The following is a 17361-nucleotide window of genomic DNA, read 5'->3' on the forward strand; positions in this document are numbered from 1 at the left end:
ATTAGGGACAATTATCCTCTCCCCCCCCCCCCCCCCCCCCCCCCCCCAACACCAGGACAGGGGAGAGGTAGACTTTGAGTTCTAGCCCACAGATGCACAGTGAAACAGTAGACGTTCCCTCATGCATTTTTAACAGCTCAGCAGGTGATGGGAACAGTTTTCTTGGAACACTGTGTCCACAGATAGTGACCGGCTGATCAGGTGAGTGCAAACCTCCGTTTATTTTCTAATGCTACACAGTATAAGAGAAGCAGCACTTGTGAACTAACTGCAAGGTTCTTATAATTTATCTTAAAATAAAATAAAAAAGGCAACAGTCTGTATCAGCAAAGTGTCTCCTCTAATTCCAGAAAATGATCGTAAGGATGAGTTGGGTTGAATTCAAGAAAAGAAGTTGTGTTTTAAAATGAAAAGCTTCATATATTTCTTTCTTTCTTTCTTTAGGTGTGAATGACGCGCTTTGCGTTTAATCGGCAGGACGTACCAATCATCAGCTGTGCTGCTCTCTCTGAAAAACGCGACTCTGCAGTGACCATTAGAGCGATTTGACACGTCCGGTGACCTTTAATCCTGCATGTGAAAAGACTAACCCCTAAAGTGGGATGCCTGGAGCCAGCGGTACCAACGCAGACGGCTCCTGTGAAGCTTTGTGTCGAACGTTGGTGTCTCAGAACGGCCTCCAGAGGGAAACGGCCGACATCTCCCAGTCCGTCCTCTACACGTCACTCATGGGTCTGCTGCTGGTGACTGATGAGGTGTGTTTGTTTCTTTATTGAATGTAGAGAGGTGGAGAGAGAAAAAGAACCGGACATCAGCACGTGTTAAAGGGGCTGTCAGCAGTCCTTGGTGCCTAATAGGATGAATGTTTGTGGCCTCCTTTTAGCCTCTCTCGTTGTGTTAATGAGATCAGAAGGCTAAATCTGTCCTGCCGGTGCTGCACACTGTAATATACTAAAAGACGTGTGGAGGCAGATGTCTTACAGACTCTGCCAGGGGTCAAACCCGAGGCTATCAATGTACAGTGCATAGTTAAAAACAAATACAAAATGAAATTTCATGTGCAGGTTGATGTAAAATGTCAGTAGTGTTGTGCTTTAGTTGTTTCCTGTGTGTTTATACAGGAGCAGCATCTCAGTGTAGGAAGTGGAAGAGTCGGTCTTAGAAACATTGGAAACACAGTAAGAAACACACACTGTATGTGTGTGTGTGTGTTTTTATAAAATAAGTGTTTGCATCCAAATCACGTTCCCTTTTTGTTGCTTTCTGCTTCAGTGTTTCCTGAATGCAATAGTCCAGTGTTTGTCTCACACACGAGGACTACGGGATTACTGTCTCCACAAGTCCTACAGGCAGGAGAGGTTCTCCAAAGAAGAAGCTAAACTCATGGATGGTGTGTTCCTTTTCCATTTTTTTAAAAAGTCCCCTCTGAAGTTTGTCTTATTTCTTGGTCTTCCTGTGCCAGCTTTCCATCAGGTGCTGTCAGGCCTGTGGGACGTCAACGGGAGCGGCACAGTGGTAAATCCACGACAGTTCTACAGTGTTTTCAAAGAAGTGGTGCCTTACTTCAGTGGCTACAGGTAATGATATACACATGACAGCTGTGTCATACTATAAACTAAGAGGAATCCACAGTCTGCATCAGCTCAGACTGAGGTGAAGTTGTGTGTCAAATTTGTTCAGTGTCCTTCCAGTGAGGAAAGTTGTTTTTAAACCCCGCAGTACGTTTTGCTGTTCTGGAAGGAGTGAAAATAATTTACAGTGTGTGTCAAATTGGAAGGAGATAAAGGAGTCCAGTTCTGTAGCGCTTTTTTATCAAGCGCATGCTCAAAGTGCTTTACAATGATGCCTCACATTTACTTCCCCAGCTAAGGCTGGTACCCATTTTTGCAGCTGGGTGGACTGAGACAGTACAAATTACCTGTCTTGTCCAAGGACACAGGTCCTTGGACAAGACACAGGTAGCACAAGCGGGATTCGAACCTGAATATTAAATCTAAATATTGGCAGGTCACCTCCTTAAAGTAGGTGCATTTACAGGAAGGAATGGGAGGCCTCTCTAGGAAGACAACTAAGAGGCATCCTCACCAGATGCAGAGAAACAGCAGTTCTACTCAGAGTCCAAATCCCTCTGATTTGGAAGTGCTGCGCCTCATCCCAGTCGCTTCACACTCTGCCTCAAACCTCTCAAGTGCACATCAGAGGTCACTGTCTCATAAAGCCAACAAAACCATATTATTCGCGAAAAGCAGAGATGCAATTTTGAGGACACCAAACTCAACGCCCTCCAATCTGACTGCACCTTGAAGTTCTGTCCATGAATATCCTGACCAGGACCGCTCACAAGGGGCTGCCCTGGTGGAGTCCAACACCCACCAGGAACTATATCAATTTAACGAATAAATAAATAAATATACTCAACAAAAATATAAACGCAACACTTTTGGTTTTGCTACATCTACAAGTGCAAGTTAAAACTCTACCAAGCAAAGCGAAAGCCATACAGCAACAACATCCAGAAACGTCCCCGCCTTCTCTGAGGCCAAGCTCATTTGAAATGGACAGATGCAAGTGGAAAAGTGTGCTGTGATCTGATGAGTCCACGTTTCAAATTGTTTGTGTAAATCATGGACGTTGTGTCCTCAGGACAAAAGAGGATAAAGACCATCCAGGTTGTTACCAGCGCAAAGTTCAAAAGCCAGCACCTGTGATGGTATGGGGGTGTGTTAGTGGACATGGGCAACTTACACATCTGTGATGGCACCAACAATTCTGAAAGGTGTATCCAGGTTTTGGAGCAAACATTTGCACAAAAACAATAAAGTTAATCAGTTTTAACATTAAATATCTTGTCTTTGTGGTGGATTCAATTGAATATACACTCAACAAAAATATAAACGCAACACTTTTGATTTTGCTCCCATTTTGTTTGAGATGAACTCAAAGATCTAAAACGTTTTCCACATACACAATATCACCATTTCCCTCAAATATTGTTCACAAACCAGTCTAAATCTGTGATAGTGAGCACTTCTCCTTTGCTGAGATAAGCCATCCCACCTCACAGGTGTGCCATATCAAGATGCTGATTAGACACCATGATTAGTGCACAGGTGTGCCTTAGACTGCCCACAATAAAAGGCCACTCTGAAAGGTGCAGTTTTATCACACAGCACAATGCCACAGATGTCGCAAGATTTGAGGGAGCGTGCAGTTGGCATGCTGACAGCAGGAATGTCAACCAGAGCTGTTGCTCGTGTATTGAATGTTCATTTCTCTACCATAAGCTGTCTCCAAAGGCGTTTCAGAGAATTTGGCAGTACATCCAACCAGCCTCACAACCGCAGACCACGTGTAACCACACCAGCCCAGGACCTCCACATCCAGCATGTTCACCTCCAAGATCGTCTGAGACCAGCCACTCGGACAGCTGCTGAAACAATCGGTTTGTATAACCAAAGAATTTCTGCACAAACTGTCAGAAACCGTCTCAGGGAAGCTCATCTGCATGCTCGTCGTCCTCATCGGGGTCTCGACCTGACTCCAGTTTGTCGTCGTAACCGACTTGAGTGGGCAAATGCTCACATTCGCTGGCGTTTGGCACGTTGGAGAGGTGTTCTCTTCATGGTTGAATCCCGGTTCACACTGTCCAGGGCAGATGGCAGACAGCGTGTGTGGCGTCGTGTGGGTGAGCGGTTTTCTGATGTCAATGTTGTCTAAGGCACACCTGTGCACTAATCATGGTGTCTAATCAGCATCTTGATATGGCACACCTGTGAGGTGGGATGGATTATCTCAGCAAAGGAGAAGTGCTCACTATCACAGATTTAGACTGGTTTGTGAACAATATTTGAGGGAAATGGTGATATTGTGTATGTGGAAAAAGTTTTAGATCTTTGAGTTCATCTCATACAAAATGGGAGCAAAACCAAAAGCGTTTTGTTGAGTGTAAATAAAACAAAACGCAATCCCTGAATTTTGCATTGGTATCAGTATTACTGCTGGTTTGTAGTCATGTTTGTGACAGCGTAACACTTTGTAAACATGACTCTACCAATTTTAATCCTGATGTGCACAAAAGTTCTCTTGTTGACTGTCGACACACCTGAGTTCATGTGAGTTGACTTATAAGTTGTCTTCCCTCAAAGTGGTTTGTTTTGGGACAAAGCACTGATGCTATCTCAATATTTTAGAGCCCTGTGAAGTTTTCCAGAATTTTGAAATTCAAAAATTGGAATTTTTGAAAAAATTGCAAACGTGATCGGATATAATTTTAAACAGCTGAGGTCTTACAGGCTCACAATTCAATTTATTTATTTTATATAGTGCCAAGTCACAACAAATCTGCCTCAAGGCGCTTCACACAAGTAAGGTCTAACCTTACCAACCCCTAGATCAAGCACACTGGTGACAGTGGTAAGAAAAAACTTAACTTGCTGAAATTCATCCATTACTTTTTGATTTTTATGGGTGATAATTGTTATGCAGTTTCACTGGGACAAATTCATTGCTTTACTACCAGAACAGATGCTTGACTTTGTTTTTGTATATTTCTGAGAGAAGCGGTGACACGCCTCTGCGATGTTAACAAAGATCACTGTTTTTGTTGTGTACTCAGTCAACAGGATGCTCAGGAGTTCCTCAGGTTTCTTCTGGACAAGCTGCACACAGAAATCAACCGACGGCCGTATGTTCGACGAACGGGGAAAGAGCCTGAACAAAAATATGTCAAATTCAGGTGTGTACTTGTTCTTATTGTCATATTATTTTTATTTTAGCTGTCTCGCCCCTCCCCATATTAGAAATTAAGCAAATAAAAATACGAGCTCATCATGCAAATCGGCACTTTTTAACTTGACAGTGCCGTGTGAAAGTCTTCACCTCCTTTGTGATTTTATAGGCTTTATTATTATTGTTTTATGACATTAAAAATTAGCCTAATTTATATAATTTTTTAAAATCAAACACCGGTGACCTTAGTTGCAACTAAACCTAGGCTTTGAAGAAACTGACAGACGAGCTGTTTTCAAGTTACGTATAACGTCAAATCCAGAGATGGAGATCCTTTGTGCTGTGGATTTAATTATTTGAGATTTTCTCCGGGATCGTGTCACGGGATGACCTCAGTTGAACAATCAGAAAATAACACATTTCAGTACATTTGTGTGAGGAAGCATTTGTGCTCTCTCTCTCTCTCTCTCTCTCTCTCTCTCTCTCTCTCTCTCTCTCTCTCTCTCTCTCTCTCTCTCTCACACAGACCCCATTCATTGCGTGTCTATCATGACCATTTTCCTTGCTTTCTTTTTCTTTGGCAAACAAATTCAGACAGAATGCTTTCTGCAGGGTTGTGTGGATTTGAGTGAAACAATCAGAAATTCATGGCTTACTTTTCTAATGTAGTACATCAAAGTAAACCATGTTTTAAAGAATTTATTCTCATATGCCTTTTTATTTTGGTGAGTTTCAAGTAGATAGTATTTAAGAAGATAGCATTTAATGACTGAGTCATGTTAATAAACTGTAGGTGATGGACACATTTATCTATCTATTCAATCACTGCCAATCAAGTGTTATGGCCGGGGACTGGGGCTTATCCCAACCGCCATAGGACGAGAGGTGTGGTACAGCCTGGACAGGACGCCAGTCTATTGCAGCACCACATATAGACAAACTCATTTACACTCGCTGGTGGGCCAGTGTTTTGATTCTTTAATACTTAGCCAATGTAGCTAAATTATACATTGTTTTCTTTAGACACAGTTAGTATCCTTGAGCCACACAATCCGTAAATAAACTTTTGAACTTTTTTGTTACTGGATTAGCTTTTCAGCTAATCTTGAATACCATCGGCGGACCAATTAGCTTCCACCCCTAAACTTAGTTCTGCTGACTTTCAGTCTGCTAACATTTATTTATTTATTTATTTATTTTTTTTGCTGGCATAGTGAGTAAAGCTTAACGATAAAAACATTTGTAAACCCTAAAATCATACATGTTAGTTCCTGTCTGTTGTGTGTCATGCAACAGTCAGGCCACTGTGACAAGCTCAGCCCTCCCCCAGCAGAATGGGGCGGGACTGCTACACTTACTTTTCACCCACAACAATGCAGACAGTGGCAGAAGACATCAAAGGCAAGGCACTTTTCACTCATGGTCACAACATAACTCTTCACCAAACTAACTATGCTACTTGAACTATAAAAACACAATGAATCTGTAACACTAACACCACTGCTAAACCAACATGTACTACAAAAACAATAATTAAAAAAACAAAAACAAACCCTGAACTCTCATAATGCATTGCAGCAGCTCACCCGTGTTGCATTTAATGTGCCTGGTAAAATCTAAACCTCATCATTAGCTTCCCCACCGAAGGAAGAAAAGTTGTGTCTTTACCTAAAAATAGTAGAGAAGCTTCTCTACTATGGAAACCACCTGGACAACTGAGAGCTTTCACAGAAACTTTACATAAAAATCTCATTATAAGCTTCGCCACTGAAGAAAACCGACGCAAGTTTTGTCTTTACATAAAAATACAGCAATAAGTGTCTTTTCACTAAAGAAAAAAGTTTAGATTTGCACGTACACACTGTTTTTAAAGCAAATACACTGTCGATTGCTGCTGCAATGCATTATGGGAGTTCTGGGTTTGGGGGATTTTTTTTTTAATTATTATTGCAGTACATGTCGGTTTAGCAGTGTTGTTACTGGCTTATCAGTAGCCGACAATGTACCGAGTCAATACTAAACTTAGTGGTTAGCTGTAAGTTCCACTATTTTTTTTAACAGTTTATCTGTTTAGCAGTATAAAAGTTAACTTTTCAGTTAGCTGTGCCCACCACTGCACAGATGACATAGGAAATTCTGGCTAAAATGTCCCCAAACTATAGCTGAGATATTGCACAGTTTCTTTTTAAGGCTTTATCTGTTCCAATTGACCATGAAACTGACTGATATAGCAACAGGACAAAGTTGACTGATATAGCAACAGGACAAAGTTGCACAGTTTCTCAAATCACAGCCACTGAAGCTTGTAACTCCTTCAGTGGCATCCCTCACTACTCTCCTTTGTGGACAACCACCCTGATTTTGAGGGTGCCCTGCTGAGTTGTACCGTACTCTTTCTGTTGACTGGTAATTGGTTTTTAAAGAACTAGCCACTGACCTGACTTGAAAACAATCTTGTATCATCCCTTAATTTATTTATTTATTGCAGTTTTTTTTTTTCTTTAAATACATAATGCTTTCAGAGGTTGAACACTTTTGCAAGGCACTGTATGTCATCAGGCGAGTGTTGTAAAAATCACAATATATTTTATGTGCAACCCCCCCCCCCCCCCCCCCAAAAAAAAACATATGCACACACACGATTTTTTTAAGACCAAAAGTAATTGAACAATTAGTTTCTAAACTGTTTCATTCCCAGGTGTTATATTTCCTATGATTATAATTATTTAGGATTGCCGAAGAGGCTGCTGCCATGTGGAAGAAGCACTTGGAGAGAGATGACAGTAAAATAGTAGGTAAGAAAATCTGCACAGACATGGAGACGCTTCACATTTGTCTGCAGTATGTTCTTATCTGTGGTACTTGATTCTGACTATGTTCCTTTCACAGACCTGTTCTCTGGACAGCTGCGCAGCTCCCTGCATTGTTCAGTGTGCTCTCACTCCTCCACCACCTTCGACGTGTTTTGCGATCTGTCGCTGCCCATTCCCAAAACAAGCTCAGCTGGGGAGGTCACGCTGAAGGAGTGTCTCGACCTCTTTTCCCAGGAGGAGAAACTGGACAGAGAGAATTCTCCAGTGAGTTAATGTCAAGCAGACAAACTGTGATGGGCATCAGCGTTCCACACGTAGGAACACTGGGGCCCACTTTGAAATTTGAAAAATCAATCTGGGACCCAACCAAACCTTGAATCACAATTTTGATCAACACATGAGACTAATATAAAATATTTACATGAATATATGAGGGTAGGCTGAAAAGTTCTAAGGCTCACTATGATGCAGTTAAAAGTGTTGCGTTTATATTTTTGTTGAGTGTGTGTATGTATGTATATATATATATATATATATATATATATATATATATACACACGAGTATATATATAATCTATGGTGGTAATAAATTATGCAAAGTTTCTATATTTGGAATGGCGTGTGAGTCCAGAATGTAATTATCAACATCCATTGTTCAGTGTTGTTAATGAATATCCGCAGTTTCTCCAAAAATATTAGTCCTATTAATGTTCCATTTTGGCAGCATTCATCCTTGATCCAATAATACATAAGCATACCAACCGGCAAATGTCAGCTCTCCCCAGTTTCTCCATGTTCAAAGGTACACGCACGCTTATACATATACAGAGGCCACTTTGCTTTTAATATATTGATGATTTACCATCCCCTGCTGGAATGGTGTGTGCGTCCAGAATGTAATTATCAACATCCATTTGTAAACTGTAATTAGCTAATATTCGTAGTTTCTCCAAAAATAGTCCTGTCAACGTTCCATTTTGGTGGTGTTCATCCTTGACCCAAAATACATAAGCAGAACAAAACGGAAAATGTCAGTTTATCCTTGACCAAAGCTACACACACGTATGTGCATGCATACGCGTACACAGAGGCCACTTGGCTTTTAATATATAGATATATCTATAAAAGCATTGAATTTGGACCAAATCCCACAGGATGTTTTCCAGTATGTTATTTTGATATAATCTAAATGTAAGTGTCTGTGAAATGAATTGCTGTAGTTAATTAAATTAGTAGGTCTGCTTGATCCCTAAGTACATACTGTAGCAGTGTTTGTCCAATTATCTTGAGGGATTGTTCCACACTCCAATGTCTGGTAAATGTCTTACAAATAATCCATTGTTGTTTCAGATGTGTGAGAGGTGTAAGAGGCGGACAGAGAGCACCAAGCGGCTGTCCATTCAGAGGTTTCCACAGGTCATTGTGATCCGTATCCTTGGCAGTGTCTTTTCAAACATACAAGCAGTTAATATTTGTTTGTGGGCGGTTCTGACAATTCTTAACATTCTTGATCAGATTTGAAACGTTTTACAACCTCACGGTGGTCCATCAGTAAAAGCACAGTGTGTGTGTCCTTCCCACTCACTAATCTGGACCTGGGACCTTACGGACCTGTTGACTGCGGTAATATTGCACCTCCTTGACTCAGTACTTTTTTTCACGTGTGTACTGTTGTTTCAAATATGCCATTTGATCTGTTAATGTAGAAATGATATGTGAATTTAAAAAAAAGATATGTGGGGAAAAAGGATGTAAAATGTTTGGCTTAATTTGTAGAAGAAAAATGTACAGTCAGATCCATAAGTAACTGGACAGAACATTTATATGATAATAGTAATAATTAATAAATTGGTATTATTATTATGATTATTATTATTATTATTATTATTATTAAGACAAAACAAATGTAAGTATTATTACTCAGAATCAGAATCGCCTTTGTCATTGTAATTTGCATTGCAACGAGATTTGAGTGCAACTCCAAAAAGGTGCTTTTCCAAGGTGCAAGTAATATTTAGCCAAATAAAAGATAATACAATTTAACAATAAATTATTTAGAGTATATGTACGACTAATAAAATAAGATAAAATAAAATGTGGACCAAGTACAATGTAAAATGAGAATTATATACAACTGTGGAATCATATTGCACGGGAATATTGCACATGGTTTACAGATATTGCACAAGAAACTTGAAGGTGTGGTTTAGAGTGATTTGTTATTGTTCAGTGCAGTGATCGCTCTGGGGAGAAAGCTGTCCCTGAGTCTGTTTGTCCTAGTTTTGATTGACCTATACCGTTGGCTGGAGGGTAGTAGGTCAAACAGGTGGTTGCTGGGGTGGGATGTGTCTTTGCTGATGCTGGCAGCTCTGCTGAGGTAGCGAGAGCTGGCAATGTCTTCCAGGCTGGGCAGAGAGCAGCCAGTGATCCCCTGGGCCGTTTTGATCACCCTCTGCAGTGCTCTCCTGTCTGCTGCTGTGCACCCCTTGTACCACGCTGTGATGCGTCAGGATGTTCTCGATGGTGGCTCTGTAGAACAACATCAGCAGCTTCTCCTCCAGATTGTTTCTCCTGAGCACCCTCAGGAAGTGGAGTCGCTGCTGGGCTTTCTTCACCACCACTGTGGTGTTTGCAGTCCAGGAGAGGCTGTCAGAGAGCTGCACTCCCAGGAACCTGATGGAGCTGACCCTTTCCACACAGTCCCCTTGGATGTAGAGTGGGGCTGGGTCAGCCCTGTTCTTCCTGAAGTCCAGGATTATTTCTTTTGTTTTTGTGGTGTTCAGCGTCAGGTTGTTAGCTGAACACCACGCTGTCAGTCGATTGACCTCGTCCCTGTAATCAGACTCATCCCCCCCTGAGGTGAGCCCAATCACGGTGGTATCATCCGCAAACTTTATGATGGTGTTTGTGGGATGGGTCGGGGAGCAGTCGTGCGTGTAAAGGGTGAACAGGAGGGGGCTCAGTACACAGCCTTGAGGGGAACCGGTGCTGAGTGTGATGGTGGAGGACAGTTTCACAGACTGTGGGCAGTTTGTGAGGAAGTCCTTGATCCACTGGTGGATTGGGGTCGAGATGCCCAGATGTGTCAGTTTCTGGACCAGAATCTCCGGGATGATGTGGTTGAAGGCTGAGCTGAAGTCCAGGAAGAGCATCCTCACATAGCTCCCCTTGTGCTCCAGGTGGCTCAGTGCGGTGTGGAGAGCTGTGGTGATAGCATCCTCTGTGGAGCGGTTTGCCCTGTAGGCAAACTGGTGGGGGTCCAGAGTGGGAGGCAGACAGGCTCCGATGTGCTGAGAGACCAGTCTTTCACAGCACTTCATGACCACAGGCGTAAGTGCAACAGACCTGTAGTCATTGATGCTCTCCACTGCTGACTTCTTTGGGACTGGAATGATGGTGGAAGATTTGAGGCAGAGTGTAATGATGGCCTGTGACAGGGACAGGTTGAAGATGCAGGTGAAAACTCCAGCCAGTTGGTCAGCACACACTTTCAGTACCTTTCCAGGTACACTATCGGGGCCAGCCGCCTTCCTGGGGTTCACCGCCTTCAGCACACGTCTCACTTCGTGTTCCTGAAGTGTTAGTGTGCTAGTGCTGGAGGGTGGTGGGTGTGGAGTTGCTGCTGGTCTGTCTGCTTCGAAGCGGGCAAAGAAGCGGTTCAGCTCCTCTGCCAGCAAGGCATCAGACCTAGCATTTCCTGGGTTGCTGCTTCTGTAGTTGGTTATATGATTTATTCCCTGCCACATCCTTCTGGGGTCATTCACAGCGAAGTGGTCCTCTATCTTTTTCTTGTAGGCAGCCTTGGCCTCTCTGATGCCTCTTTTCAGATGCAACTTTTCCTGTTTACAGCCAGTTTTCTTTACACAAGTCAGTGAAACATTGACAAAAGTCACTGTCCAACTACTTATGGACCTGGGTGTAGGTTAACATGTGGGTTAGTCTATCCTCACCACGTTGTGTGAGCAATAACTCAAAAGCTGTAAATGTTATCATGTTATATGTCTTCCTTGAGAGGGATTATAATGAACCCAAACTGATTAAAATCTTGTGAACTTTGATGCACCATATAAATCAATAAATATTCTGTGTTTGGTCTGCATAATATCCTGTAGATGTGTGAGCTAATAAGTTAGAGCATCTTCTGCAAAGAGAATATGGGAGGAATTATATTACCGAATGGGAAAGTAAAAGAACGATAAAATGTGCGTGAGCTTTTTTGTCGATGACACAAATTACTTGAAACACTGTGTCACAACATTATAAAGCCTTTGAAACACCGGGTGTCAGAAAATCATTCCACAGTCCGCATGCCACCTGCTGGATGATTCAGGAATGTGCATCTTTTGGGATGCAAACTCACGATCTCCAGCATGGGAGGCGGAAGCTCTGTCCGTTTGGCTAAAAGCCAGACTCTAGCGTGAGTGGCCAGAGTGTCCTTTGGCTGTCGGGCAAGTGAGGCTCAGTGACGACCATATACACAGTGACTCCTGCTGGCCTTCATCACACACCCATACCAAATTCTGAATTTCACATTTAATGGCTGCACAGGCAGAGCTGTGTTTGTGCGTGCACTAATATGTACAGTCAGGACAAAACACCACAGCAGGTTTGTGTTTCCCACTGTTTATTAAAAAAAGTAATAATACTTGTCCAAGTTGGTAGATAGAGTGAGGGAAAAGGCAATATAATATTTCAAGCGTTTTGGGATTTACATGCAAATACAGAATACAAGAGGGAAAAGAGAGAAAAGTTTGGCAAACTCTGCTCTGAAGTGAACTGTGGAGGTCAGGTACATGGCCAGTGGTGTCAAAAGTACACACATTGTTACTTAAGTAGAAGTATAGATACTGCAGTTTAAAAACACTGTGTTGAAGTATCAACTTGACCTCTTTACTCAAGTAAAAGTGAAAAAGTATTGTGCTCCAAAACCTACTTAAGTATAAAAGTATAAAGTAACCTTTAAAAAAAAAAAAAAAAAAGGTAGATGCCACTATATGAATTGAAAGCTTAATTTAAAAACTCATTTGTTCTACATGTGGCCCAAGACCCAAAACACAAAATCAATCAATCAATCAATCAATTTTTTATATAACGCCAAATCACAACAAACAGTTTGCCCCAAGGCGCTTTATATTGTAAGGCAAGGCCATACAATAATTATGTAAAACCCCAACGGTCAAAACGACCCCCTGTGAGCAAGCACTTGGCTACAGTGGGAAGGAAAAACTCCCTTTTAACAGGAAGAAACCTCCAGCAGAACCAGGCTCAGGGAGGGGCAGCCTTCTGCGGGGACGGTTGGGGCTGAGGGAGAGAACCAGGAAAAGACATGCTGTGGAGGGGAGCAGAGATCGATCACTAATGATTAAATGCAGAGTGGTGCATACAGAGCAAAAAGAGAAAGAAACAGTGCATCATGGGAACCCCCCAGCAGTCTACGTCTATAGCAGCATAACTAAGGGATGGTTCAGGGTCACCTGATCCAGCCCTAAACTATAAGCTTTAGCAAAAGGAAAGTTTTAAGCCTAATCTTAAAAGTAGAGAGGGTGTCTGTCTCCCTGATCTGAATTGGGAGCTGGTTCCACAGGAGAGGAGCCTGAAAGCTGAAGGCTCTGCCTCCCATTCTACTCTTACAAACCCTAGGAACTACAAGTAAGCCTGCAGTCTGAGAGCGAAGCGCTCTATTGGGGTGATATGATACTACGAGGTCCCTAAGATAAGATGGGACCTGATTATTCAAAACCTTATAAGTAAGAAGAAGAATTTTAAATTCTATTCTAGAATTAACAGGAAGCCAATGAAGAGAGGCCAATATGGGTGAGATATGCTCTCTCCTTCTAGTCCCCGTCAGTACTCTAGCTGCAGCATTTTGAATTAACTGAAGGCTTTTTAGGGAACTTTTAGGACAACCTGATAATAATGAATTACAATAGTCCAGCCTAGAGGAAATAAATGCATGAATTAGTTTTTCAGCATCACTCTGAGACAAGACCTTTCTGATTTTAGAGATATTGCGTAAATGCAAAAAAGCAGTCCTACATATTTGTTTAATATGCGCTTTGAATGACATATCCTGATCAAAAATGACTCCAAGATTTCTCACAGTATTACTAGAGGTCAGGGTAATGCCATCCAGAGTAAGGATCTGGTTAGACATCATGTTTCTAAGATTTGTGGGGCCAAGTACAATAACTTCAGTTTTATCTGAGTTTAAAAGCAGGAAATTAGAGGTCATCCATGTCTTTATGTCTGTAAGACAATCCTGCAGTTTAGCTAATTGGTGTGTGTCCTCTGGCTTCATGGATAGATAAAGCTGGGTATCATCTGCGTAACAATGAAAATTTAAGCAATACCGTCTAATAATACTGCCTAAGGGAAGCATGTATAAAGTGAATAAAATTGGTCCTAGCACAGAACCTTGTGGAACTCCATAATTAACTTTAGTCTGTGAAGAAGATTCCCCATTTACATGAACAAATTGTAATCTATTAGACAAATATGATTCAAACCACCGCAGCGCAGTGCCTTTAATACCTATGGCATGCTCTAATCTCTGTAATAAAATTTTATGGTCAACAGTATCAAAAGCAGCACTGAGGTCTAACAGAGACAAGCACAGAGATGAGTCCACTGTCCGAGGCCATAAGAAGATCATTTGTAACCTTCACTAATGCTGTTTCTGTACTATGATGAATTCTAAAACCTGACTGAAACTCTTCAAATAGACCATTCCTCTGCAGATGATCAGTTAGCTGTTTTACAACTACCCTTTCAAGAATTTTTGAGAGAAAAGGAAGGTTGGAGATTGGCCTATAATTAGCTAAGATAGCTGGGTCAAGTGATGGCTTTTTAAGTAATGGTTTAATTACTGCCACCTTAAAAGCCTGTGGTACATAGCCAACTAACAAAGATAGATTGATCATATTTAAGATCGAAGCATTAAATAATGGTAGGGCTTCCTTGAGCAGCCTGGTAGGAATGGGGTCTAATAAACATGTTGATGGTTTGGATGAAGTAACTAATGAAAATAACTCAGACAGAACAATCGGAGAGAAAGAGTCTAACCAAATACCGGCATCACTGAAAGCAGCCAAAGATAACGATACGTCTTTGGGATGGTTATGAGTAATTTTTTCTCTAATAGTTAAAATTTTGTTAGCAAAGAAAGTCATGAAGTCATTACTAGTTAAAGTTAATGGAATACTCAGCTCAATAGAGCTCTGACTCTTTGTCAGCCTGGCTACAGTGCTGAAAAGAAACCTGGGGTTGTTCTTATTTTCTTCAATTAGTGATGAGTAGAAAGATGTCCTAGCTTTACGGAGGGCTTTTTTATAGAGCAACAGACTCTTTTTCCAGGCTAAGTGAAGATCTTCTAAATTAGTGAAGCCATTTCCTCTCCAACTTACGGGTTCTGCTTTAAGCTACGAGTTTGTGAGTTATACCACGGAGTCAGGCACTTCTGATTTAAAACTCTCTTTTTTAGAGGAGCTACAGCATCCAAAGTTGTCTTCAATGAGGATGTAAAACTATTGACGAGATACTCTATCTCACTTACAGAGTTTAGGTAGCTACTCTGCACTGTGTTGGTATATGGCATTAGAGAACATAAAGAAGGAATCATATCCTTAAACCTAGTTACAGCGCTTTCTGAAAGACGTCTAGTGTAATGAAACTTATTCCCCACTGCTGGGTAGTCCATCAGAGTAAATGTAAATGTATTAAGAAATGATCAGACAGAAGGGAGTTTTCAGGGAATACTGTTAAGTCTTCTATTCCAAACCAAGTCAGAACAGATCTAAGATATGATTAAAGTGGTGGGTGGACTCATTTACTTTTTGAGCAAAGCCAATAGAGTCTAATAATAGATTAAATGCAGTGTTGAGGCTGTCATTCTCAGCATCTGTGTGGATGTTAAAATCGCCCACTATAATTATCTTATCTGAGCTAAGCACTAAGTCAGACAAAAGGTCTGAAAATTCACAGAGAAACTCACAGTAACGACCAGGTGGACGATAGATAATAACAAATAAAACTGTTTTTTGGGACTTCCAATTTGGATGGACAAGACTAAGAGTCAAGCTTTCAAATGAATTAAAGCTCTGTCTGGGTTTTTGATTAATTAATAAGCTGGAATGGAAGATTGCTGCTAATCCTCCGCCCCGGTCCGTGCTACGAGCATTCTGACAGTTAGTGTGACTCGGGGGTGTTGACTCATTTAAACTAACATATTCATCCTGCTGTAACCAGGTTTCTGTAAGGCAGAATAAATCAATATGTTGATCAATTATTATATCATTTACCAACAGGGACTTAGAAGAGAGAGACCTAATGTTTAATAGACCACATTTAACTGTTTTAGTCTGTGGTGCAGTTGAAGGTGCTATATTTTTCTTTTTGAATTTTTATGCTTAAATAGATTTTTGCTGGTTATTGGTAGTCTGGGAGCAGGCACCGTCTCTACGGGGATGGGGTAATGAGGGGATGGCAGGGGGAGAGAAGCTGCAGAGGGGTGTGTAAGACTACAACTGTGCTTCCTGGTCCCAACCCTGGATAGTCACGGTTTGGAGGATTTAAGAAAATTGGCCAGATTTCTAGAAATGAGAGCTGCTCCATCCAAAGTGGGATGGATGCCGTCTCTCCTACAAGACCAGGTTTTCCCCAGAAGCTTTGCCAATTATCTATGAAGCCCACTCATTTTTTCAAAATCACCCCCAACACCACCTGCAAGAAAATGTTTCAATTCTAGAAGCTCTGAAATGCAATCTGGGACTATTCCAGACAATAAACTGCAGTGAGTACAGCATCCATTTAGTGAAGGAAAAAAACCCCCCACAACTTTCCTTGTTCAAATTCATTCCAGTAGTATTCTGCTCTTACTAGGATGCAGCAATTTTCTAGTTTGGCAGATAGTTCTGGAGGAAATCACTGAAGAAATTAACACATTAAAAATATGGTTTGACCAAAACAAACTGTCATTAAATAAGACAGGGATGAAGTGGAGGTGTAAGAGTCACTAGGTGTTCACAGGAAACATTTATTTATTATGTATTTATTTATGTATGTTCATTGTTAGTTGCTTTTATATTTTCTGTTGTGTTTCTATTCAGGTTCTTTTTGCCTCTTTCTCTAAATTGTATATTTTGTGTGTTCCTGCATCAATGTTGAGGGATCAGGATGTACAACACACCACTTGGGCACTTTCAGCAAAACCGACCTCTCCAACCAGTAATATTAATGTTCCTTACGAATTTTTTTTTTCCCTCAAGTATCTCGCACCACTTTGTGCACAGACTGCCTGCCAAATCTGCGTTGCTATCTTCATAAAAGGTAATCCACAGGTCGTAGGTTCGTTCACTTATGCAATGTGAAGATGCTGACAGTCCAGTCCTCTGGTAGATGACAATAACTCATGGTTACATCTGGACAATATTTCAGGCAGGTTTAAAGTGGAAATCTGCAGTGACAAAGTGGTCTCATGTCACCAAGCTGATTGTTTTGATCTGTCTTAGATTTTGGATTTCCATGGCAGAATACTAAGCTATCTGCTGTATTTGCGGTCTTGACTGATTCTGCCTTTTGCAGTTGTTAGTCATGATGTTCAGTGTCTGTGCCATAAATGCCTGCTTATATATTGTGACAAATGTACTTAAACAAACCCAACTTGTGCTATCAGTTTATGCCAAAATGGCCCAGCTTTTGTGCATCAGCTTGTCTCCGGGTTGATGCTATACCACGAACCTTGATCCGATATGTTCCAGAGACCTCTGTGACGCATATATATTAATTAATTTTATGACAACGTGGAAAGTGTATGCTAGGGAAC

The 17361-nt window shown here is 41.3% G+C and overlaps 1 protein-coding gene across 1 annotated transcript; it reads left to right on the top strand.

Moving 5' to 3' along the window:
• Positions 1–49: 49 nt before the first annotated feature.
• LOC117512450 (ubiquitin carboxyl-terminal hydrolase 21-like) lies at positions 50–9202 on the top strand. The gene is made up of 9 exons (XM_034172529.1): positions 50–755; positions 1122–1178; positions 1273–1390; positions 1463–1577; positions 4616–4735; positions 7459–7523; positions 7618–7805; positions 8892–8970; positions 9057–9202. Exons 1-9 carry the CDS (start codon positions 603–605, stop codon positions 9182–9184), a joined length of 1023 nt encoding a protein of 340 aa, XP_034028420.1. The 5' UTR covers positions 50–602; the 3' UTR covers positions 9185–9202.
• The last annotated feature ends 8159 nt before the right edge of the window (positions 9203–17361 follow it).

The sequence above is a fragment of the Thalassophryne amazonica genome, chromosome 6, assembly GCF_902500255.1.
Source record: "Thalassophryne amazonica chromosome 6, fThaAma1.1, whole genome shotgun sequence".
NCBI lineage: Eukaryota > Metazoa > Chordata > Actinopteri > Batrachoidiformes > Batrachoididae > Thalassophryne > Thalassophryne amazonica.

Coding starts and splice junctions, on each gene's coding strand:
- LOC117512450 (XM_034172529.1), top strand. CDS start 603: ATGCCTGGAGCCAGCGGTACCAACGCAGACGGCTCCTGTGAAGCTTTG. Junction 756..1,121: donor TGCTGCTGGTGACTGATGAG/GTGTGTTTGTTT, acceptor GTGTTTATACAG/GAGCAGCATCTCAGTGTAGG. Junction 7,524..7,617: donor AGATGACAGTAAAATAGTAG/GTAAGAAAATCT, acceptor TTCCTTTCACAG/ACCTGTTCTCTGGACAGCTG.